The sequence below is a fragment of the Ursus americanus genome, chromosome 14 (genome assembly GCF_024610735.1).
Source record: "Ursus americanus isolate L20-20 chromosome 14, mUrsAme1.1.p, whole genome shotgun sequence".
Lineage (NCBI taxonomy): Eukaryota > Metazoa > Chordata > Mammalia > Carnivora > Ursidae > Ursus > Ursus americanus.
In genome coordinates this window covers 66,195,497-66,221,997 of record NC_142140.1, presented here as the reverse complement: position 1 = coordinate 66,221,997, position 26,501 = coordinate 66,195,497, and the positions used below count along the sequence as shown (strand labels likewise).

The window sequence follows — 26,501 nt, the reverse complement described above, 5'->3', positions numbered from 1 at the left end:
AAAGATGTTTCGCTCATGAGATAATCATTAACTTTTTACTATATGAATAAAATAAAGATGGAAATTTTCCCAATTCGATTTTTAAAGCTGGCATAGCCCATATAAAACCTTCACAATATGAACTATAAACCAATCTCATTTAAACATTTTTATGCAGAAATTATAAAAATGTAAAAATATATTAAACATATAAACGATGAGCCAGGTAGGGGTTATTTCTCAAATGCCGGAACGATTCAACCACAGGAAACAGATTACTATGATCATCCTATCAGTAACTATGTGGGAAGAAACATTTCCTCATGGGTTGACTGACACCAAAAAGGCACTTAATAAAATTTTAACAGCTGTTCCTGATTCGTTCTCATCTTCTCTCTCTCTCTCACACACACACACACACAGAAATGCACACAGACTTAAATCAGAAAAAAAAATTTGCCTTCAAGTCCAAAAAACCATGAGAATCCTGCTATCAATATTATCATTCAACATCTAGATGTTCCAGGCAAAGCGACAGAAGTAAATATGAGAAAAGTAAATACATATGCATGTAGGAGAAAGATCAATACATACAAAGAGGGCCAAGGCAAAAATTATTTGCAGAATGGTACCTTGAGTACAGTCTGAGACCTATTCAAAAATGAGGCAGATGAGTAATTTGGCCGGTTATAAAATTAACATATCAATCGAAATAGCTTCCCTCCGTGTGTCAGCAATTATTAGGAAAACACATTACATTACATTCAAAATAGCCACAAAAAACTGTCTTAGCACCCGAGAATACAGCAGGGAACAAAGACTCAGGTCTCAAAGGGCTTACAATCTGGTTGGGAGATACAGATACTGAAACAAATCATCAGGTGGTGATGAGGGTTACGAAGCAGAGCAGGGTCAGGAGGTAAGAGAGAAAGGGAGGGCACCATGCCAGATGCGGTGGTCCAGGAAGGATTATCGAAGCATGTGCTCCAAGACCTGACCTAAGTGAAAAACTGGCGCATTAAAAATATTCACAGGGGAGAGAGTTCCAAGGAGAAAGGAAAAGACCACGAGGGAGGAATATCCTCCCATACACATGGGGAACAGAGAGGTCAGTGCGGTGGCCGGAGCTGGGCAAACGAGGCTGAGGGTAACATGAGGGCAATTCAGAAAGACAGCTGAGGGCCAGATCACGCAGAGCATTGTGGGCCCACTATGAGGAGTTAGGGATGAGGCGGTGTCATCTGACAATGCTTGGAAAGGACAACTGGCTACTGTGTTGAGCACGGACTACGTAGTAGAACAAGGTTAAGCAGGGAGACCATTCTGGGAACAACAGCCATCAGGCAGGTGAGGAATGCCAGCGGCCGGGCCAAGGAATATCCGTGGTTTTTAAAAAGAGGGTGGGTTCCATGCTGTGAAAGTAAAGCAGACAAGCCTTTGCTTATGGACAGGATGCAGAATATGGAAAGTAGACGGAAACGCAACTCCCAAGTCTATGTCCTGAGCAACTGGAAAGAGGGAGCTGGTATTTACTGAAATATAGACAAACTGACCGGGCGGGGGGTGGGGGGATGCAGTTCCCTGATCTTGTAGGGAGCAGAGAGGTGATATGATGCGGTCAAGAGCTCAGTACTGGACTTCTTATATTTATGACTTCTATGGGATCTAAGAAGGGTTATAGAGTAGGAAACTAGACACATGATTTTGGAGTTGACAGCTGAGGTGTGGATAGGACAGAAACCATCAGCATTCGTCATTCCCGAGCAGCCACTAAATGACAGATTCTGCACCTCCCTGAACAAAAGAGACAGAAGGTCTTACTCCTTAGGATTGGATGGACTCACTAAAAACAACTGGGTGGTTAAGAGGAAAAAAAGAGATTGAATACTCAGCCCTGGGGCACACCAGTGTAAAGAGACTGGGAGCATGAGAAGGCCCTAGACAACCAGGAGAGAGAGAGAGAGGCCAGCCAGGAAGGTAGCTAAGAGCATGGAATGTCACGAAACCAAGTGACAAAGTCCTTCAAGAACACAGCATTTCAAACATTACAGGAAAATTATGGAAGATCACGACTCAAAACTCACCACGGTCTTCGGCAACATAAAAGATGGTGTTCACTCTGATGACAGCAGTTAAAACGCAGTGATGGGGGGCAAAAGAACCCACTAGGAAGGGTCCAAAAAGAATTAAAGGAGAAAAACGGGTCACCTGGGTGGCTCAGTTGGTTGAGTGTCTGACTCTTCATTTCAGCTCAGGTCTTGATCTCAGGGTCATGAGCTCAAGCCCCATGTTGGGCTTGAAAACAAAAAAAGGAGAAAAAGCACACATAGTGGGTATAAAGTATTCAGAAATGACAACAAAATTTGAAAAAATTTATTAAGAAATGTGTACCGCCTGTGAGAAGGAAAAATTAACAAGAAACATGAAGATAACCAGAGTGAATGGAGAGAAACAACATATTCTTCATTGGGAAGACTCAAGAACATAAAAATCCAATAACCAAAGGAATTTATATGTCTAGTGAGATGTCAGTTAGGTTCCTGCTGAGTTATTTTTAATAATGATACACTGTTCATATGAAACATACAGAAAGATGACACAACACAGTCCAGAAACAGTCCCAAATCCAAGGATTTAGTACAAGAGTACTGATTCTAAACAAAGGAGTTTGAATAAACAGATAATTAAAAATAAAATTTTTATTTTATAGGTGAAGGGGATTAACTTGTCGCCATGAGTGCTGAGTAATGCACAGAATCGCTGACTAATTATATTATACACCTGAGACTAACACCACCGTATATTAATTATTCTTGAATTAAGAAAAAAAAAATAGGGGCGCCTGGGTGGCTCAGTCAAGCATCTGAGTCTTGATTTAGGCTCAGGTCATGATCTCAGGGTCATGGGATCAAACCCCGCATCCGGCTCTGTGCTCAGCAGGGAGTCTTCTCTCTCCCTCTTCCTCCAGCTCATGTTGTCTCTCTCTCAAACAAATAAATAAAATCTTTAAAAAAAATAAATATAAAAAAAATAAAAGTTTAAAAAAATTCTTAACTGATTAACCATCTGTGGGGAGAAAAGTTACTCTCTTTCCCTTAATAACACATCAACACCAATCACAGCAGGACTAAAAACCTAAAATGTAAAGAACAAAAGCCTAACCTTAGGTACTGCAACGTGACTCTGCAACCATGTCTAATCTTGGCATAAGAAAGATCCTTCAAGACATGCTAACAGCCAGAAACCGTAAAGGTAACACTGATAAACTCGCCACAGGGAATTTTTCTATTTCTGCAATTCAACCACAAAATATGTAAAATTTCAAGACAAAGGACAACTTCTGGGAAAACATATGTCACCTAATAAGAAACGGGTTAAAATTCTCATTATATTTTACATCAGTACCGAAGACTGGCATCCTCATAGAAAAATGGGCAAACGTTAATACATAAAAGTGGCCAAATATAAGAAAAAATGCAGAAGTATCTAACCTTTTCAATGATCTTAAAATACATAACAAAAATCCCAGGAAATTTTTCACAAATTCCATTCTGGCCTATCAACTCAACAAAGATAAAACTATAACACTCTAACCCAGAATGACACCTATTTAGAAAACACCCTTTTAATTGTACATCATTTCCCCAAAGGTCTCGAGAGGCGTAAACTTTTATAGCCAAACAAAAATAGAAAGAGTTGTGTGAAGACACAGCTTAAAAATTTTGCAGCAATATTCAGAATAACAACACACACACACACACACACACACACACACACACAACCCACAAGCAGGCAAAAATAGAAAGTCAGTTAATTTATAGTGGCTAAATTCATTATATATATAAACATGCATCGGCCTGGAAACATGCCTGCAAATGCCTACAGAGCAGATAAAAAGCATATGTGTAATAAGATTACGTTTACATAAAACTGTAGCAGGACATAAGCTCACAACAATTTTTTCCCTTCATGAATGAATTGACGGGTAATTAACTCTCCATTTTATTAGTCAGCATTTTACCTTTTATTTATTGAACACAGACATAATCTTCCAATAAGAAATATATTTACAAAACTATCAATAGTAGAGTTCTTCAAATGTAGAGTTATTTCATTTAACATTTTTAAAAACAGGCATAATGCGATGGGATTTCAAAGTCACTAGGAAGTGAAAGTATCAAGCCACTGGGGATAAGCTGTTCGTCTCAAAGTCACGGGTACAAACAGAAAAAGTGACACGTGAGCCTCATTTGGGAATGTGCACATACATGCATTCAAGAGAGAGAGAAAAAAAATCAGATCTTGACTCTTTCCCCAATATTACAAAATGTTTTACTAGGGGCGCCTGGGTGGCACAGCGATTAAGCCTCTGCCTTCGGCTCAGGGCGTGATCCCGGCGTTACGGGATCGAGCCCCACATCAGGCTCCTCTGCTATGAACCTGCTTCTTCCTCTCCCGCTCCCCCTGCTTGTGTTCCGTCTCTCACTGGCTGTCTCTATCTCTGTCAAACAAATAAATAAAATCTTAAAAAAAAAAAATGTTTTACTAGGCAAAAAATATTAAGAAACTTTAAGAAATTCAAAATTAAAGTAGAAACCTCTTCTTAGAAGAAAACCATCATGGGGGAAACCTGGGTGGCTCAGTCAGTGAAGCATCTGCCTTCAGCTCAGGTCACGATCTCAGGATCCTGGGATCGAGCCCCATCTTGGGCTCCCTGCTCAGTGGGGACTCTGCTTGTTACTCTGCACCCCCCGCCTCGTTGTGTTCTCTCGCCCTCTCTCAAATAAATAATCAAATCTTTAAAAAATAAATAAATAAATAAATAAAAAGAAAACCAGCATGGACATAACACCCAAGACGGGGTAGGGGTGGAGGGCTGTTGTTTTCTAACATTCAGAAATAAGCATTCCAACTGCTACACAAAGATAGGGCATTGGTTACTCAACTACGAATTCACATTTCCAAAGATGACAGAAATGTTGCTGGACGCTGTTTGCTAAGCTTGATTTCTGTGAAGTCAAAATTCTCCGGGACTGTGTGCAGTCTCACTACTGACTCAAAGAAGGGTGGCCTTCAGTTAACGTTTTTCTAACAGCTTCCCTGAGATATAAATCACACACCATACAATTCACCCATCAGAAGCACTCAATTCAATGGCTTTTCCTATATTCCCAGAGCTGGGCAACCATGACCAGAGTCAGTTCTAGGACCTTCCCCCACCCCACACTTTTGGCCATCACCACCTCACTGTCCTGCAACTGCCCCCCCACCCCCACCCCGCAGAGCTACTAATCTACCTGCTGTTGCTACAGGTTTCACTATTCCGGACTTCCATATGAATGGAGTCACAGAGTGTGTGATCTTTCCATAGCCGGCTTCTTCTACTTAGCATCATGTCTTCAAGGTCTGCCCGTGTCCGAGCATGGATCAGTGCTTCGTTTTGGTTTCAGACTGAGTAATATGCCCTTGTAGCCCAGACCACATTTTGTTTGTGCCTTCATCCACTGATGGACATTCGAGTTATTTCTACTTGTTGGCTCTCATATATTCATGCACAAGTTCCTGTGTGGACATGTGCGTTCACTTCTCTCGGGTATATACCTGGGAGTCCAATTTACTGGGTCCTATTGTACTTGTACGTTGAAATGTTTGAGGAACTGCCAGGATCTTTTTCCAAAGGGGCTGCACCCTCTTGCACTCCCACCAGCAGTGCAGGACAGCTCCAGTGTCACCACACCTCCAACAACGCGTGGTGGTCTCCGACTTGGCGCCTCCTTGTGGTTGAAAGTCTTCAATTTTTAGCCCAAGAAGAACTGGAATGTAACTGACTGACGAAGCTGTAAAAGCAATAGCTAACTACCCTGAAGAAAACTTATTTTTCCCAAACGAAAAGCCTGACTGAGACAGTTACATCATTTATAACACTACTGAATAAACTGTTTTCCACAGACTAGACTCTTCTAGTTATTAACACGCATGCCACAAAAACGAAGTGGGTTCCACTGAGAATATTTGGGGAATGCTAGATTTAGAAAAGATGTTTCTTTATTGAGACTTTTCTCGATACTTCTGATTAGTGTGCTAATAGACGTCAGGTATCTATACCACACGGTGATTCCCACTGCGTTATCTGGCCCTAGAAAGCTTTCTTGACAAAATACCCATAACACGTCGTCCAGAAGTAAAATTTTTAAAAAGCCACTTTGTATGCTGTCTCCTAGTTGTTTGAACAGAATTCCTGTGAAGTCACACTGTCTTCGTTAAAAATGATATACAGAGTGACCGCAGCAAAAAAGAGCAGAGCAGGTAGCTCCAAGGGGCCAACCCTCCAAAGAAACACGAAAAAATAAAGCAAAAACTATCACGACCAACTCTGTCAGAATTCTGGGGGAAAAATATCCAAAGTTTCTAACAGCCAAGCAAACAACGAATCAAGAACAAGCCAACTTAAAAATGGTAGGAAACGTCGGCAGCGTTTTTACTTGATCCCGCCCCGTCCCTGCTCCAGCTCAACAGCAGTCTGGAAGACGGCAGCCGGCATTCCCGGGGTTGGACCTGGGGGGACTCCGGGTCCAGAGGGAAGAGGAAGCAGCAGAGCAGACCTTAATCATGAAGAACTGTGTTTGTCTGTTCCAACCTGTCTGGGGGCGATGAAGACTGGGTGTGGTGCCCGCCTCTGTTCCGCCTAACCTGGATCTCACTCGAGGCAGGAAAGCAGAGGACATTCCTCGAAAACACTGTAAGGCAAACGAATGACCTGAGGATGGCTGGGGCAAAAGATGGGGACAGAGATATATTAGAGTACCCGAAGCACGGCAGGAAAAGTAGACAGCAGCGTTTCTTTGGAAAATCAAGCCACTCAAAATCCCCTGTGTATACTGAGAAATTTAGAAAGCCATGGGAAGGCCCGGGGCAGGACACAACTCGGAGAGACCTGAGAAGAACTTAAGCTGTAACGTCTGGCTGATCTACAGACTCAGGGCAAACAAGAAGCAGAAGTGAAGGAAGGTTTGTAAATGGCTGGGCTAAACAGGAGGGCCCAAGGACAAAGCCAATTTGCAAAGACTGGAATATTTGGGGTTTTTTTCCTCTTTGTTTTCTTTACGGATTTTTTTTTCCCTTTTTGGGTCCTGGTATCCAAAAAACAAAACAAAACAAAACAAAACAAAAAACCCTAAGAAAACAAAAAACAAAACTGTCAAAACACTAGCAGAACACAAGCTAAGAAAACAGACATCAGAGACCACATAGGAGTAAGAACACAGACTTTAAAAAAGACTATAGGAAAAAAATCACTAGAAGAACAGCTACATCTCACAGAAAGGAACAAAACCATGAGAAGAGGGGAAGAATCATCACACTTTATTTCCAAAATTAATAATTTAGTTCCAAAATCACCACACTTTATTTATTTATTTAAGAGACAGCACGCGTGAGCCGGGGTGGGGTGGGGGAGCAGAGGGAGAGAGAATCTCGGGAAGACTTGCCACTGACACAGAGCCCGATGTGGGGCTCGATCTTACGACCCTGAAATCACGACCTGAGCTGAAACCAAGAGTCGGAAGCTTAACCGACAAAGCCACCCAGGCGCCCATAATATCGAATGTCCACATTTATCACCACATACTATTCAAAGTGTCCAGTTTCTCACACACACACAAATATAAAGCATGCAAAGAAACTGGAAAGTTTGACCCATTCGCTGGAGACGTGAACAGAAACTAGAAAGCACCCGAGGAAGCACAGACATTGAATTCACAATACGAAGTCAGATAACCCAGATGGAATGGAAAAATTCCTGAAAGCACACAAATTACCAAAACCGACTCAGAAGAATTAAAAAATCTGAATAGAATTGTAACAAGCAAAGAGACAAGAGTCTGTAATAGAAGCCTACCAATAAAAATAAGTCTTACAGGAACTGGTAAATAATTTCTTTACCAGATATTTTGAAAACGTGAATGGTCTTCCAAAGGGAAAAAAGTGAATACCACTGTTTCAGTCTTAGATACAAGTGGAAAATGAAAAGCGTATCCTGAAGAGTCATTTTCTGAAACCAAAGAGACAGAGACAGAATATGAATGAATGAATGTATATTACTCAATTTGTTGAACAAAGATCAAAACAGACATAAACATCAACACTTTCCTGATGTTGCTGAGCTAGAACTTGATTAGATTTTCATGCCTAATACGCTGTATCTATTTTAAGAGGAGATTATGTCAGGGTTTGAGAAATGCCTGAGATAAATGAACAGACATATTTCAGAAAGTACTGCTATAAAATGAGTTCTTACTGCTACTACCAATTAGGACTAAGTATCTTACAAACCGATACGAATGGGATTCTATCACAGAAGGAGAAGAGGAACAAAGAAAAAAATTGAGAAAATGAATTTCTATTTTAAATGTCTCAATTGTTTAAAAGGGTGGAAATAAGCATTTCTAAGAGCACTACAGTTAGTGAAATACCCTGACATGATGTCCTTTGCTCTGTAACGCAATACGAGTCACCCATGGTCTACGAAGGACCCAGGCTGCAAAACGGACAGCCTGAAACTCCTCATAGGGGAACGGTAATCAGACAAATCCAGACTGTAGGACACTCCTGGGAAATCTGTGTATGAACAATGGATCAGGTGATGCCATGAAATTCTCGTTAATTACTTTAGGTTTCTGTTTTAGGTGTGGTCACGGTATTGTGGTTATATAGAAGATTGCCCTTTTCCGTGGGAGATATACGCAGAAACATTTAGGATGAAACTCATGATTACCTGCCACTTACTTTCAAATGGCCCAGAACACACACGCATACACGCACACGCATACACACACATACACACGCATACACACATGTACACACACACGCGCACACACCTAGATGAGGAGGTGCGGAGGTCCCAAAATGTTAACGTTAACAATTGGTTTATGGAAAAACCTGTGTTTCAACTCTACATTTTATACATCTTTATGTTAAATAATGTAAAAAGAAATCACAATTCCTATAGACTAAAGACAAATAATAAATCTTAAATAAAAAGACAAGATACATTTCTGAGACCTACGGTCAAGGTGTATTAAAGAAGAGTCAAGCCACCATAAGGCTTGTAATAAAACGAATGCCGATCACGCTCTTGTCCGTCTATAGGCCGTGAAAGACTAGAATGGACAGAAGCATTTCATTTAGTCCAGTAAAGATCACAGGCAGAGAGTTTATTATCAGCTTGCTGACTCCAAGGCTGAAGAAGCTTAGTAGGGAAAGAAAATCCCTGCACCTCCTGGGCCTGTGAACCTTATTCCTACCCAAAAACTGAAAGTCTACTTCTTTCGTAAAAGTTACCTGAATTCAAACATTCAGCTCTAGCTGCGCTGCAGATACATTTTTAAAACCTGCATAAATCAGGGGCGCCTGGGTGGTCCAGTTGGTTAAGCGTCTGCCTTCAGCTCAGGTCATGATCTCAGAGTCCTGGGACGGGGTCCCACGTCAGGCTGCCTGCTCAGCGGGGAGTTAGCTTCTCCCTCTGCCCCTCCCCCTGCTCATGTACTCTGTGTCTCAAGTAAAAAAAATAAAATCTTAAAAAAAAAAAAAACACCTGCATAAACCAAGCATAATTCTTAGTCAATGTCACACAGCAAAAACACTTAGTCTACCTCAGCACTGCGACAAGCCCTGTAAGTGTAGATAACAGCTTCTAGTTAATTCTCAGGGCATTATTATTAAATGCGTAAATTATATGACTTCCCAAATGCTCCATATTTAATACATTTCATTTCTTGCTTTTGAAATTGTTGTTCCATTTATCCCCTAATTATCATGATGAGTGCAAGACCTTCCAAATTTTCCCAATAATCTGCCTCACCAGTCAACATCCACAAAGCCCAAACTTTAAATGGACGTTTCTTTTTGTACACGCACACACAAGTCCATAAACACCGCAGCCCAAGCTGCTGACAGGAATGCCTCAATGCACAGCCTACGTGCCGCCACTTAAGAGCGGCGTGCTAGTCCGCAGAGACCATGGACACATGAAGGAAGACACCGAAACCTATGGGAAGTGCTTAAAATACAGACACTAAAATTCCAATCAAACACAGATCACAATCCAGCCTGTAGGCACAGCATATGCGCATACGCTGGGTAAGGGCAGTGTGACACGCGTGGAAGGCTAGTGTCAGTACGTCGCCTGAGGGGCAACAGGCTCCAGGCTGGCAAATGCCTGTGACCTCCCCCCTTGAACCTGTCAGTGTGCTTCATCCACCTCTAAGGAAGGGACGACAATATTCAGAACATAGCCTTAGAGCCTAGAAGTCATACTGAGTTCTACTACGAACTCTGGGACTCCAGTCTCCTGTTCTTCTCCAACTGGAAGAGAAGCGTCACTTGGTGGCCTAGGCCACATTTCCCATGTGTTAATGGACGACGTGGACACATGATCCTACAGTGTTACCTACGACAGTCTTGAGAGCATACGGCGTGCTGGAAACGCGGAAGCCTTCTGAGAACCAATCAACCATCTAGTGGACGAGCGGAATAGGTAAGACAATGCCACGGGAGTTCCCTGGGATAATATCACCGTTTCATGGAGAAGCTAGAACCTCAGTTTGGTTTTTAGGGTACAGGAGAATATTCTAGTATGGTGAGACTGCATGACCAATGGCAGAAGGAGGGCTCTCTGGGCAAAGACTACCAAGTAGGAAGGTCTGGCCTTTGCACTTACTGCCATGTATGGCCTACACCCGGCATCTCTTGTCTTGGCAATGGAGTCCACCAGCTGTCCACTGATGCCAAAGTCACAGAGCTTAATATTTCCACTCCTGTCCAGAAGAATATTGGAAGGTTTGATATCTGCAAGAGAAAGAGAGAGAGAGAGATCATTTCGTGTAAAAGTGATCGATCAAATGAGCTACATTTTGAAGCAAAATAAGCAAAAGTACCGAAAAACCTTAGACAAGATAAGTGATCAAGTCCTTAAAATTCAGATATATAAGAAGATGAGGAAAACTGAAGAAACATTGCTCGGAATGCCAATGTTTAAAAATTCAGGATCAAAAATGCTTCACAATAGGGGCATCTGGGTGGCTCAGTTGGTTAAGTGCCCCACATCGGGCTCCCTGCTCAGTGGGGAGCCTGCTTCTCCCTCTCCCTCTGCTGCTCCCCCTGCTTGTGCTCTCACTCTCTCTCTCAAATAAATAAGTAAAATCTTTTTAAAAAAATGCTTCACAATATATGTAGGCATTCTAGAACGCTTTCTTTCTTTTCATCAAAAGACTTACATTTACTTGTTTCAAATTCATCACTTACTGGTCAAAATATGAAGAATGAATTTAATCTACAAGAGTACACCGAACCACTTCAGAGACACCTAAACGCAAACTGTACGAATTACACACCCACAACTAAGTCAAAGTTGAGTTTTAGGGGCTCCTGGGTGGCTCAGTAAGTTAAGTGTCTGGCTTCAGCTCAGGTCATGATCCTGGGGTCCTGGGATTGAGCCCCACATTGGACTCTGCTCAGCGGGGAGTCTGCTTCTCCCTCTTCCTCTGCTCCTCCCCCCGGCTCGTGCTCTCTCACTCACTCTCTAATAAATAAATAAATAAATAAAATCTTTAAAAAAAAAAAGTCGATTTTTAGCTAACCTAGGAAAGTATCCAATCCCGTACATCTAAAAGACCACAGCTTTGGGATCAGAGAAGCAAAGGTTCAAAATCTGGGTCCAAAATTCACCGTGTAACCTGGGGCAAACTATTCAACTTTGACTCAGCAACCACAATTTCATCATCTATAAAATGAAAATAATTGCTAATTCATAGGATTCTGGAAATTAGAACTTCTAATACAGTACCTGAACTTCATTTGTATTCAATAAATGCATCCACTTAATAACTATTTCTCCTTGAGAGATTTTTTTCTGACGTTGGAGGACTTCATCAAGTTCCCCCGACCAACCCTTTCTCCCAGTCGCCCTTGAGGTTCATTTTCACCCCTTCTGAAGTATGTGTGCTTGCTTTCCTGCAAATTTGAGAAAGCCTAATCCCTTCTGTTGGGTTCTACAGGTTTTCCAGGTTTTCCATCTTGCCAAATTGGGCCCTAGGTTTTCACCCCTTCCTCACTGACCATGAACTCATCGCCACTAAGTCCTAATCCACTGTCGGGTCAATTTTCCTCCTTTGCTCATGAATTCTCGATCCCTGTCTCAATGCTTCTATCCATTTCATTGTCACTATCATGGTTCAGTGAATAGAAAGGATACAAATAAATACAAGATACAAAAACATCCGTCTATAACTCAGAAGGGGATCTACAAAAAAATCCAGGAAAGGTCTCCCGCCATCACTGACAAGGCTGACTGCCTATCAAGCATCCACCCTATCCACCCACCCCAGCCCTTCTGCCGGAACTTGCAGCTGATTTTACGGAGGTATCCCTCCTCCTCTCTGCAGCCGTAACCACACCTCCCCAACCTGGGGCCTGACTGGTCCAAGCGTATCAGGGGCGCTGATGCTCCTTGCCTGGAACCAGTTTAGGGTAAGGGCCTGAAGCAGTTATGGTGAGTGAGACAAGAGAAAACATTAGAGCAATGTAAGGAAGATGTGCCGGCTCCTACGACAGCCACACAGAAGAGGGAAGGCTTCTCCAGGAGGCTGTCACATCTACATGTGACACTGGGGACTTGGCTTTGCGTGTTACCACCCTAAGGATAGAGCCAACAGATTAAGAAAGGTGGAGCCAAAAGAAGGGAGCTTGAGCCCTGAACATTTTGTGCCTGGAGCCACCCTATCCTTGGGCGTGTTAGGCCAGATAGTGAATTTCCCTGAAGTTTAAGGCAGTTACCTGGATTTTTTGTAACTCGTGATCAAAAGCACTCTTCATTGTAGCACAAAAGCTAACTGATCCTAATTAATAAAAAAGACTGCTATATTGGGGCGCCTGGGTGGCTCAGTTGGTGAAGCATCTGCCTTTGGCTCAGGTCATGATCCCGGGGTCCTGGGGTAGAGCCCCTCCTCTCAGCCAGCTCCCTGCTCAGCAGGGAACCTGCTTCTCCCTCTCCTTCAGCCCCTCCCTTCATTTGTGCTCCTTCTCTCTCAAATGGATAAATAAAATCTTAAAAAAAAAAAAAAAGGCTGCCATAAACTCATCATTTTATTTATTAATAGGACAACTGAAGTTATTTTTGACGCTTTTCCCTTTTATTCAGCTACTCCTCAGGCACTGTCTTAGTGCTTTATCGTGATTGGCAAGTATCTCCAAGGTAATAGTTAAATGCCCTAAAGGTGATACTACTTTTAAGTGCAAAACACAGTCGAAAAGGAAGGAAAATTCCAAAACAAGAATGCAAATGAACTACAAGAAGAACAAAATAATTTTGTTTAGGGATCTAACTCTACATGATCTTAGGCCAAAAGAGAAAATAAGATTTAAAAAAAAAAATCTACAATTATTTTTAACAAGCATTAAGCCAAAGCAAAATTAAGTGAAATACTCTGATGTTCAAGGTCAACTAATTCCAGTGGTCTTGAGTTAACCTCAAACTAAAATTACTTAAATAAATGAGTCAATTACTAATTTCTTTAACCACTAGAAACTATGTTTCCTAGAATGTAAGGCTTTTCACTTCTCTGAATATGACCTTTTACTTTCTGTCCTATTTACTGTCAGGCTGAATCCCACACTGTCGTGCACTGTCTTGGGTTTGTCCATTACAAGTTTCTTGAGGAAAGTGAACTTATGTGCCTCTTCAAAGCCAACACCACACTACCCTGAGTCTAGCATAGTAATAAAGAGAGCAACTATTTAATCTATCTGTTGAATTAATTTCATGGTTCCCACTGGCTTCCAATAAATCTACATCAAATGTTTATATTTGGACCTGTGTCCAACAAGGCCAAGATCACTGTTTTCATAAATACAAACGCTTTAGAAGAATTTCAATGTACAATAATCATTAAAGCATCTCTATTTGCAAAAATATCCTCTAAAGTAAAGAAGAAACACCTGAAAGGGACAGTAGCATGGCTTTAAATTGCTCCAGGTACCATCCTCCAGAGCCCTGAATGTCCCCAGGACCACCTCTGGGCCCATTTGTATACACAGAGAAACATTATCTATCAAGTAAATGAATAATTGTTTTTCAACTAAGAGTAATAAGAACCTTGCAGCAAAATCTATTTCAATTTTTAAGCTCAATGTACTAATAAATTAAGCTGAAATTTATAGAATCTCAAAGGAAAATACCCTAAATTAATAACAAAAGTTTTAGGGAAAAAAAATAATAACAGTGTTAGGGTACATATAATACATTTTGTTAAAAATACAAATATTTCAGGAAGGCTTATACAGAGACACTGTAATTTTCAATAATGTTTTCCTATTAAGGAAAAATATTAATTTTTTAAGGAAAAAATATTAATTTCTAATCTATAAAAAAGAATTCATACTCACCTCTGTGAATGATTTTCAAGTTTTCTTTTAAGTGGTTTAGTGCTTTCACAGTCTGGGGAGAAAAAGCAAAGATGGGATAAACAATCAATACCCTTTTAATCACATAGCACACAGCTTATCATAGATAACAGACCCAGAAGCCCTTTGCATTCCTTTAAGCTTAATTATTTCAATATTCTGTCCACTTCTTACGTTAACTAAAGATGCTAAATGATTACTTTAGATCTGAAAACTTAGTTGCTGTTACATGCTGTTCCCTGATGGCTAAAAAGAACCCAGTCACTTATAATTTTTTAATAAGTCATTATAAAGTTGTACATTTCTTGCATCTTCAAACTTTTCAAGAATGGAAATATTCAGTAAGAGAAAGTCCACAGTCTGGTTCCATTATCAACTCTAATTTAAATAAGTCCTTCCAAATTTCCTCGGTTTCTCAAAATTATTCATTCACCTTTCCTGGGCACTAAGCCTTCAAAGTAATTTTGGCAAAGTCAAAGTATCTCTGCTCAACCACTATGGCAATCTATGCAGAATTTACGATATTGTTTGATCAATGTTCAGGATCGGAAAATCAGGCATTTCTCCAGGAATACAAGGAACAGGGACTTGAATTAAAATTTCCCACAACCTCAAACTAAAGGGGACTAAAGAACATGCCAACCATTTGCTATCAAATGGTCAAGTCTCTGCTCCATCAAGCTGCTGGGGGCAGGAATGCACAACTGGGCCTGTTGTGTTCACTGGGTTATTAATTAGCAAAAAGAGATTTAACACAAAGTAATTTTAAATGTTGTGCTTCATCTAGGATGATCACCAAGTCTAGAAACACAGGCAAATATATAACCAATGATTTATTTGTCTATTACACATACTGCAATATACAATAAAATAATTTTGTCTATGTTTTCCAACTTCACGATCATCCTGTGATCACGGTGGTTAGGAGCGGGATTCTGGGATCCAGCGGCCTGGGCTTAAATCATTTACCACCTACAACCATATAAAGTTGAAAGCAAATTAATTACGTAACCTCTCCAGATCTGTCATCTGTGAAAAGGGGGTTACACTATTCACCACAGAGTCACTATGAAGATAAAATGTCATAAGATCTTAGCCTGATGCAAATAAACACTCAATAACCATTAGCTACTGTCATTATTCTACTATTGTTTATTATAATTATTATGAATAGTAAAAGTTCCAAGATAATACTGGGTCTAGTATACTGGAGAGAGAGATGACAAAATTGATCAATATAAAATGCCATATATTTTCCCAAGAATAAACAAGTTTCTAGAATAACTCAGCTTCTTTTTATAAAATCATAGGACAAGGTCTATAATGTAACATTTAGCTCATAAAATATTTTAATTTATGCATCAATTTGGCTAAATAAATTAAAATATTAACACAAATCTTAAGATTATTATGACTTTAATCTGATTTTTGAAATTCCTATTATACACACACACACACACACACACCCCTTTCACAACTAAAATCAGTTCAAAAACTACGCATTTTTTACATGAACTCTTAAGGATCAAACAGGATCAACTGGCCATCAGCAGGCAGACTATGCTGGAGGTGGAGGAGGCAGGAAACTACACGCGACAGGAATATCTACTTACAACCTCCTATAAAACTTAGTTTACACATGCACTAACCTACATCATGTCATTAGTTCAGATTCTTCGGGCTTTCTAAGAATCTAATTTTACTCCATTGAATAGGATTTTGTGAACAATCGTTGTCAACTAAAAGAATCAGAGCAAGAAAGAGAATGATCAGGAATTCACTTTCAAAACTACGAACGCACGTGTGAAAGAGGACGACCTCTTTTCTTCTCGGTACTCTGGTAAGAGTGAGTGGGCCAAACTGGCAGCAAGGCAGGTTACTGAAATTGCTGTCAAAAATGTCAATAGTTTAGAGCAGACAGCTCAAATCCTAAACACCGGAAAGATACTGCGTCTAAGAGTTTCCATCAAGGTACTTCAAGGAGAATGCTGTGATTCTGATTAATTCGGAGATAACGGTGAGAATATAACCGATTTAAAAGTAGAGCAACAGGCTAAAAAGGAACAGAGAATTTCTTCTTCTGGTTTTGTGTACAGCACAACCTATTACGGTTCACTGTGATTTTAATGAACAGAATATTGTAGTTTTTACATAGAACATATTTTATAAATTGTTCTTATGACTTGTTGTATTAACTACCCATAGAAGTGATTTCGTTTCTTTTCCTATTACAAACGATTTTCCAGGAAGGTCAACAACATTCTGAGAAGGACATTCAGATAGGTGCATTCAAAACTCCAGCAGCATCTTCATATAAGTATATACAGAATGAACAATTTGAAAACCAGGTACTTACTGCTAAAGTGATTTTGCCTAAAATTTCTTCTGGAATAACATCATCTAATACACTATATACATATTTGTAAAACTTATCAAACGAGGTAGACATGAGTTCCATACAGATCCAACAGTCACCCTATAAAATAACAAATATCTGTTATTCCTTTACATCTTAGAATTAAGTACCAAGTTTCCTTTACTTAAAATAGAAATACAATTAGAGAAAAAGCAATCTTCTTTTTTTTTAAATCTTGCACTCGAGGTAATTTTTAGTTCCTCATTAAAGACCTGGGCAGGACAGTCTCCTCCTGTGTGAACACAAACTTATTTGCCCAATTTCCCCCACTCTTAATTGTAAAGACAGGGACAGTCTTACATAGAAACATTGGTGCTTTTATAAAAATACCAAATTTTGCCATAATTAAATACAAACATAGAAAATGTGGGAAACTGTTCTTTGTCATTAACAAAGAAAGTAGATGACAGTAATCTGGAGGTCCTATATAAACTTCTAAAATTAGAAGAAAAAAAAGGAAAATAAAAATACACAGAGCAACCCCAATGCCTCACATCCTTGTACAAATGCCACCTTCTCAGTGGGTGACATTTAAAACGCAGGTCATGCCAGCTCGCAGCATCCCCTGACCCTGCTGTGCTGAAACCTTCTACAATAGTACTTGCTAGGTTTGTCACCCATCTCCCTTACCTAACTAACACGCACTCTACCGGCACAGGGCCTCAATAAACATTCCCTAGATGAATGAATGCTGGCCATAATTTAACTGAATCATCCAAACACTGTTGGCAGCATCACAGTGTCTTTTAAACCAGGCAGAAGGCAATTTGACAATAAAACAAGAGAAACAGAAGTATTTATACCCCTTGATAGAGTCATCTCATGACTGGAAATCTAATAAATAGTCCATAAATTCCAAAGAGAGAAAAAAAAAAAAAGACAAAACTCGACAGCACTGAACGCTCTCACCAAGAGGGAACGGCGCACTATTAAAGGGATTATCTAATATTACGTTACTTGAAAAACGACATGGATTGTGAGAGGCATGTGTGAGAACACACGGAACGTGAGCAGATACCACAGTTGTGACGTGCTGAAAGGATGTGAACACATGAACAAGGGCCACAAAGGACCTTACGAGCGTGAAAACAGCTCACAGGACGATGACAAAACTGGTCTCAAATGAGTTTGCGTGTTGTTACTAACGTATGGGTCCAGCGGTATCCTTGGAGATTTCTGCCCACTCATCTCCCAGCTGGACTGACCATGTAGGAGATGAACGCCCACTAAAGGACGATGGCGTGGCCAGAACAACAATGCCAATCAGTGGCAGAGGCATGAACAGAATCCAGCGGACTGAGCTCCTGGCTCCCACCAACACCTGCACTTCCACGCAGGAAGCGCGGCTGGGCTGAACATGGGGACAAATAACAGCGCTGACAGCAGGACGGACACCTGCTAGCGCATGCATGTGGCTAAACGGCTTCACACAATGCTTATGTGTAAAACACATTTACAGTGAACTTCTACTTTCCTCATTTAAGTCTTTCTTCTCTCTCTGTGGCTCTTTCTTTTGGGTGCTCTTGCAGTCGGATGCTCACAAAAGACTGAGTAACACCCCTTGCCCAAAACAAACACTTGAATTTATCTGAATCTAAAGACACCATCTTAGGGGTGCCTTGGTGGCTTAGCCGTTAAGCGTCTGCCTTCGGCTAAGGTCACGATCCCAGGGTCCTGGGATCGAGCCCCACATCGGGCTCCCTCCTCCACGGGAAGCCTTCTTCTCCCTCTCACACTCCCCTTGCTTGTGTTCCCTCTCTCGCTGTCTCTGTCAAATAAATAAATAAAATCTTAAAAAAAAATAAAATAAAAAATAAAATAAAGACACCATCTTAATAGATGCACTAAATTTTTTTTTATTAGAGCAAAAGATAGCATATTTAACTCATCTGTTTAGAAAAACAATAAGGAAGGACCTTAACTTCAGTAGTATAGCAAAGTGGAAAGACCACTGATAGTAGGGTCTGAAAGGCCTGACTTACTATCCAGGCTCTCCCACTTACGTAAGCTGGGACCCCCTCAGTTCCTCACCTCGGAAGCAGGGTTGCCCTACCTTCCTCAATAGACTAGAACAAAAATCAAATGAGTTATCATACATAAAGTACAAAATAAAGTGTCCGGCAGGTGCGAAAAATGCCAGTTAAGAAAATGAGGGGAGAAGGAGGAAGGATGGAAAAACAGGAAGGCAGCCAAGGGGGAGAGACACAGAACAGGGGAAATCAAGGCAGGAGGTAAACTGGAACTTGGGGGGTGGGGGTGAGCAGGGAACAAAGCAGCAATCAGCTCCAGAGAGATCTTCGTGGTTGCTAAGGCACAGAACCTAATGTGAACTTTTTATTTCTTCTGGCGGTTCCTTTTGACCGTAACTGAAATTAGGTAGCAGCAGCAATGAGCTGCATTAAAAAAAAAAAAAGGGGGGGGGTCTGAGCTGCCTCAAAAAGCAGCAACAGCAACGTTACTTTCATGGTCGAGCACAGGATGGGACACCCCCACAACTGAAATGCAAAGGCAGGAATTACTAAATATGGATTTACTGAAAAGAAAGGTGGAGGATGATGAAAAACTAAACCACTAAGATCAAGTGTTCCTGGAGACAAGAACCAGATAAAAACAAAGGCACGCTTATACGCCAATGGTAATCACTCAGAAGATAAACTGTTTAAAAACACACCACTCACAATACAAAGAAAAACTATAAAGCACCTAGGAATGTATCTAACAAAAGCAGCAAAACATGTAGATGTAACTAAAGACATTAACAAGGGACCAAAGAGAGAGGCAAAGCATGCTGACGACAGTGAAGACTCAAGATCATAAAAATGTCAGATTCCCCTAAATTAGATTAAGAACTCAAGTACATTCTAATCAAAATCATCATGCACCTGGACAAGCTGATCCTAAAACTCACATAGAAGAGCAGAGCTGGGGCACCTGGATGGCTCAGTCCGTTGAGCACCTCTTGGTTTGTTTGTTTGTTGTTGTTTTTTAATATTTTATTTATTTATTCGACAGAGATAGAGACAGCCAGCGAGAGAGGGAACACAAGCAGGGGGAGTGGGAGAGGAAGAAGCAGGCTCATAGCGGAGGAGCCTGATGTGGGGCTCGATCCCAGAACGCCGGGATCACGCCCTGAGCCGAAGGCAGACGCTTAACTGCTGTGCCACCCAGGCGCCCCCTGACTCTTGGTTTTAGCTCAAGTCATGATCTCAGAGTCCTGGGATTGAGCCCTGCACCGGGCTCCTCGCTCAGTGCGGAATCTGCTTGGGATTCTCCCTCTCCCTCTACCCCACTCCACACTAGTGTGCACATGCTCTCTCAAATAAGTAAATTTATTAGATATTTTTTTAAAAAGAAAAAGAAAGTAGAGCCAAGAGTAGCCAAGACAATTTTAAAGAAGGGAACCCAGTCTACTAGACAAAGACTTTTTAAAAAGCTGTCACATTAAAGACAGTGGTATGGTACAGAGAGGGGAAGTAAATATACCGACAGAACAGATTCAAAAGCTCACGAGCACATGGAGATTTGAAGGATGATGGACGCAGCAAAGCGAACAGTTGCAAAAGCACGGAATGTGTAATGAATGTTGCTGGAACCAGTCGCCTTTCAGATAGAAAAGAGTTAAATTAGGTCATTACCTCAGATCAAACACCAAAAAAAAAACAAAAAAAAACAAAAAACAAAAACAAAAACCAAATGGATTTTTTGAAAAGCAAAGTTTAAAACTTTTTTATAAGAGTTCTTCAGGACTTCAGGATAGGAGACAAATTTCTTCTCCAAATCACACATGAAAAGAATATATCACAAAGGGTGAGACCTGCTACACTGAACTCCATTATAACGGATATTTCTGTATGACAAAGGACACCATACCAAAAGTTCAAAAACAAGACAAAAGCATCTATTTGGATATAAACAAAGAATTAGCACCCTGAATACTAAAGCACTATGCTGAATTAATTAGGCAAAGACAAAACTTGACAGAATAATGGCAAAGGGATATGCACTTGACAGGCAATTCACAGAAAAGACGACCTGAACACACACATAAAAAACTCTGTACCTCGCCAGTCATTAGGGAAACGTCATTTTAAAAGTAAGATGCCATTTCAAACTCACCTGACTACCAAAAATGAAAGCTTTAATAATACCAAATGTTAGCAACGAGATCTGTGTCAATAAACGTTCATGACTTGCCCAACAACCACCCCGTGTTATATACGATGTGCCCAGCTGAAACTACACGTCCTAGGCTTCTATGTAGAGAAGGGCAGCCAACAAGATGTCAACACAATCGGCTGATGATTCCAGAACAGCCTTTTTGGTTCTTCCCTCTTCTCTTCCTTTGTGTGGACATTATAGTTGAACTCTAACGAGCCAACCTGGACCACAGGACAACCTTAACAATGTAAACCACAAACTCAGTAAGCCACTAACAGCTTCCAGTACTAATACCTGAGTACAATCCCTGATATGGAAACCCTCATTCCTACTGGTAGGAACAGAAGTCAGTACAACCACTGTGAAGAGGAATAGGACAATATAAAGTTGAAAACAGTTCGTATCATTTAACCTAGCAATTATATTTCTAGGTATAGGCTACAGAGAATCTGTAACCTATGTTGCCAAGGAGAAATGCAAAAAGAAGTTCATTTTTACACTTTAAAACTGCAAAAAACTAGAAACAACCTATATTAGGATTATTAAAGAAACACCAAAAAAGATATATTTAATTACAGACTACTACATAGCAGTTAAGATAAATTAACCAAATCAGGGGCGCCTGGCCAGCTCGGTCAGTAGAGCATCCAACTATCGATCTCGGGGGCGTGTGTGTGTTCACTGGGCATGCAGCCTACTTTAAAAAATCAATAAATAAAATAAAATAATAAATTAACCAAACCTCTATGTTAAAGATCTGTATTTATCTTGAAAACTGTGCTGAGTAAAAGTGTTATGAGGGATACATACAGGATAATTTCATTTATGTAAACTTTCAGAATACAGAAAACAATACTATGCATTTTTTAGGGAAAGATACATATATGGAAAGCCTAAATGAAAAAGTTGAAGGAAATACTAACTTCAAGGTAGTGTTTAGGTCTGTAAAGTGAAAGGAGGATTAGGATGAAGGCTTCCACTGCATCTATAATTTAAAGAGTAAATATGCCAAGTGCTCATCTGAGGTGTTGGTGATTCCCCTAGAAGTTTTCTGTATGTTTGAGATATTTCACAATTTTAAAAAAGCAAGCTACCTTAAGAAACTAGAAAAAGATGAGCAATTTAAATAAAGACATTCAGAAACAGGAAGAATGATCAGAATGAAAAAATTTTTAAACAGAAAAAAAATACAGAAAAGTAATACAACTGAAAGCTGGCTCACCGAAAGATCAATAAGAACTGATAAATCTCTGGCCAGACTCGTCAGGAAGAAATAGAAAAGATGCAAATTACCTATTAAATTGCCAATTAATTGGACAATTTAGATGAAAGGGACATATTTCTTCAGAGAAACAAACTACCAAATTTCACTTCAGAAGAAACATAACTTGAGTCAAATGCTATCTCTGAAAGAAACTGAATTTGTAGTTAAAAATCTTCCCACAAAGAAAACTCCAAATTCAAATGGCTTCATTGGTGAATTCTACCAAACATTTATAGAAGAAGTAATACCAGTTCTATATAAATTCTTCCAGAAAACTGCAAATCAGGGAATATTTTCCAACTCATTCTATATAGCTAGCATTGACACAAGCTGATACACTGATATGAAAGCCAAACAAAAACATTATAAGAAAACTACAGCTCAGTATTTCTCAAGAACTTCCTAATAGGGGAGCCTGGCTGGTGTGGTCAGTAGAGTGCACAACTCTTGATCTCAGGGTCCTGAGTTCAAGCCCCACACTGGGTGTGGAGCCTACTTAAAATAAATAAATAATAAAAAAAAATTTTAAAGAACTTCTAAATAATATTTTAGCAAATTTAATCCAACAATATTTAAAAAGGTAATACATCATAATCAAGTGGACTGATCCCAGAAATGCAAGGTTGGTTTAACATAAGAAAAGCAATCTGTGTGACTTATGATACAAAAAAAAGAATCTCTTTAACACCACACAATCACCTTAAAGATGTAGAAAAAGAACGGGAAAAAACTCTAACATCTCTTCCTGATTTAAAAAAAAAAAATCTCAGCAAATTAGGAATTGAAGGTCACTTCTTCAACCTGATAAAGAACATCTATGAAAAACCTACAGCTACCATCATCGTTCCTGGTGAAACCCTGAATGCTTTCTCCCTAAGATCAGAAACAAGACAAGGATGTCTACTCGTCATGGTATCTGTGGACTGGAGGATTTAGCCAGCACAATAAGGCAAGACATAAATAACTAAATGAAACCCAAACTGAAAAGAAGAAATAAACTCTCTTTATTCACAAACAACATGATAATCTAAAATGTCATGGAATCTATAAAAAGCTACCAGAACTCATAAGTGAGTTCAACAAGGTTACAATACACGAGATAAACAAAAATCAACTGTATTTCTTTATATTAGTCACAAAACAAGGAAACAAATTTCTTTAAAATATCACTTATTAAAGCATCAAAAAATATTAAAAACTGAAGGATAAACTTGACAAAAAAAGTGGAAGTCCTGTATGGTGAAAGCTATAAAGTATTGCTGAGAAAAATTAAAGAAATGTTAACAAATGAAGTAAAATACCATGTTAATGGGTCATTAGACTGAATGTTAAAATATCCACACTTCTCCAATTGACCTACCAGCTTATCCCAACCCAAATCCCAGGGACTGTGTTTTGTAGAAAATGACAAGCAGGTTCCAAAATTCATACGGGAATAGAAAAAACCAGCCACCTGGGTGGCTCAGTCGGTTAAGTGTCCGACTCTTGATCTCAGCTCGGGTCTTGAGCTCACAGTTTTGAGTTCAAGCCCTGCATTAGGCTCCATACCCAGTGTTAAAACAAAACAAAACAAAACAAAACAAAAGGAAGAGAAAAAAACCTTAAAGAGCCAAAACAACTTTAAAAGGAATCAAGGTGAAAAACCAGCATACCTGATCTTCAGACTAGCTAAAGGAATCAAGACAGTGTGGAACTGGTATAAAGACAGAACAAACAGATCAATGGAAAAGACTAGACAGTCCAGAAAGAGACCTACACACGTGGGGACAACGGACTTCTGACAAAAGTGCAAAGGATATCCACATGCACAAAAGTAAACATCAATCCATACCTTTCACCATATAAAAATTAACTCCAAATGGATGATAAATATAAATGTGATATCTGAAACTATAAAACTACTATAAGAAAACATACGAGAAAATCTGAGTGACTCTGAGTTAAGCAAAGATTCTTTAGATGCAACACTAAAAACACAATACATTTTTTTTAAACTAACAAATTGGCCTCCTTAAGAAACTTCACTTTCAAAAAAAAAACGCTGTTAAGAATATAATGGATGGGGGCGCCTGGGTGGCGCAGTCGTTAAGCGTCTGCCTTCGGCTCAGGGCGTGATCCCGGCATTACGGGATCGAGCCCCACATCGGGCTCCTCCGCTGTGAGCCTGCTTCTTCCTCTCCCACTCCCCCCGCTTGTGTTCCCTCTCTCGCTGGCTGTCTCTCTGTCACATAAATAAATGAAATCTTTAAAAAAAAAAAAAAAAGAATATAATGGATAAGCCACAGATGGGGGAGCAAATATTTACAATCAGGTATCTGATAATAAACCTATATCCAGAATAGATTTTTTTAAAAATTCTCAAGGGGCGCCTGGGTGGTTCAGTCAGTTAAGTGTCTGCCTTCAGCTCAGGTCATGATCCCAGGGTCCTGGGATGGAGCCCTGAGTTGGGCTCCCTGCTCAGCAGGGAGTCTGCTTCTCTCTCTGTCCCTCCCCCTGCTCGTGCTTTCTTTCTCTCTCTCTCTCTGTCAAATAAATAAATATTTTTAAAATAAACAAATACATAAAATAATCTTAAAAAAAAAAACAGGGGCACCCAGGTGGCTCAGTCGGTTAAGTATCCGCCCACAGCTCAGGTCATACTCCCAGGGTCCTGGGATGGAGCCCCACGTCAGGCTCCCTGTTCAGTGGGGAGTCTGCCGCCCTCCCCACCCCTCTGCTCATGCGCACATAATCTCTCTAAAATAACTACAATCTTTAAAAACAATAAATTTTAAAAAATTTAAAAATTAAAAAAAAAGAAAAGAGGGGCGCCTGGGTGGCACAGCAGTTAATCGTCTGCCTTCGGCTCAGGGCGTACGGGATCGAGTCCCACATCAGGCTCTTCCGCTGTGAGCCTGCTTCTTCCTTTCCCACTCCCCCTGCTTGTGTTCCCTCTCTCGCTGGCTGTCTCTCTCTGTCGAATAAATAAATAAAATCTTTAAAAAAATAAAAATAAAAAAATATAAAAAATTAAAAAATAAAAAAAAAGAAAAGAAACAAATTTAAAATACAATGAGATTCCAGTCTACGCCAATTATAATGGCTAAAAATTAAAAAGACCATCCCAAGTGTGAGGAAAGATGTGGAAGAAAGAAAATTCTCATAGATTATTGGTGAAGGTTGAAAATAGTACAACTACTTTGGAAAACAGTTTTAGAAAGTTAAACATTCACCTACCACGTGATCTAGCCATTCCACTCCCAGATGTTGACTGGAGGGAGATGAGAGCATACACCAGCTCACAGACTTGTACACACACACTCACAGCAGCATTACTTACAACAGACAAAAACCACAGAAGTTCAGAAGTCCCTCAGCAGGTGAAGGAATAAACCAACTCCAGTGTATCCCTACCATGGAAAACGACTTCCACTACTCAGCAATATAAATGAACTATTGACACGCCCCACAACAGGAATGGTAAAACAATTATGCAGAGTAAAGAAGACAGAACACATATACTGTACGACTGCATTTACATGAAATTCTAGAAAATGCACAGTCATCTATAGCGGCAGAAAGCAGCACAGCGGCAGCAGAAGGGAAGCGTGTGAGTGATGGAGATGTCCACCATCTTGATTACGGTGATAGTTCCACAGGCGTATACACTTGTTCACACATATGAAACTATACCCTTGAAGTATGTACATTTTGTCGTCTGTTAATTTTACCACCATAAGGCTGTGCGAGGGGGAAGGAAAGGAAAGAACATGAACAGCAGCAGGGATAGAAAGGGAGAAGGGCACTACATTCGGCTAACATCAATGCCTTTTATAAAATCCAATGACCTTCTATAATCACAAGTTACTCAGAACAGTATTTCCCTCACTAGACTTTCTCCAACCTCAAAAGATACTTGAAGTAAGGGCTTCCGTGCTTTCAAATTCTGAAATGTATATATGAAAGGACGTTTTTAAAGTGAGTCCAGGTTTCGGTGTTGATGAGATAAATGGATGGTGTGGACCTTGATGCACATTATTGGCTAGAAGTGATGTTTATTGTTCAATACTGCCAAGCTCTCTGTTTTCCTGTCTACAAAGTCTGAAAAGGAGTTTAGAAACCTGCACAAGTAGGTGTCGTAGTAATTTATCTACATCACATCCAAGTTGTACTTGGGCTTTTTACTTGAGTTCAGTTCTACTGCTGAAAGAAGTATAAAGGGTTGGAGACAATGGCAAGAAATAAGTT

At 40.1% G+C, this 26,501-nt stretch overlaps 1 protein-coding gene across 4 annotated transcripts in view; it reads right to left on the bottom strand.

The window, feature by feature from the left end:
* Nucleotides 1-26,501, bottom strand: part of MAP2K4 (mitogen-activated protein kinase kinase 4) — a 131,983-nt gene that overhangs the window by 22,573 nt on the left and 82,909 nt on the right. For 3 of the 4 annotated variants that reach the window (XM_087867623.1, XM_045797211.2, XM_045797212.2), the window contains 3 exons: nucleotides 16,793-16,912; nucleotides 14,419-14,470; nucleotides 10,697-10,824 (listed from right to left, as the gene is read on the bottom strand). In XM_087867623.1, coding sequence (XP_087723749.1) covers nucleotides 10,697-10,824; nucleotides 14,419-14,470; nucleotides 16,793-16,912 — 300 coding nt within the window. The remainder of the gene's footprint in view (nucleotides 1-10,696; nucleotides 10,825-14,418; nucleotides 14,471-16,792; nucleotides 16,913-26,501) is intronic. The other variant, XM_087867624.1, reaches the window with a different exon arrangement.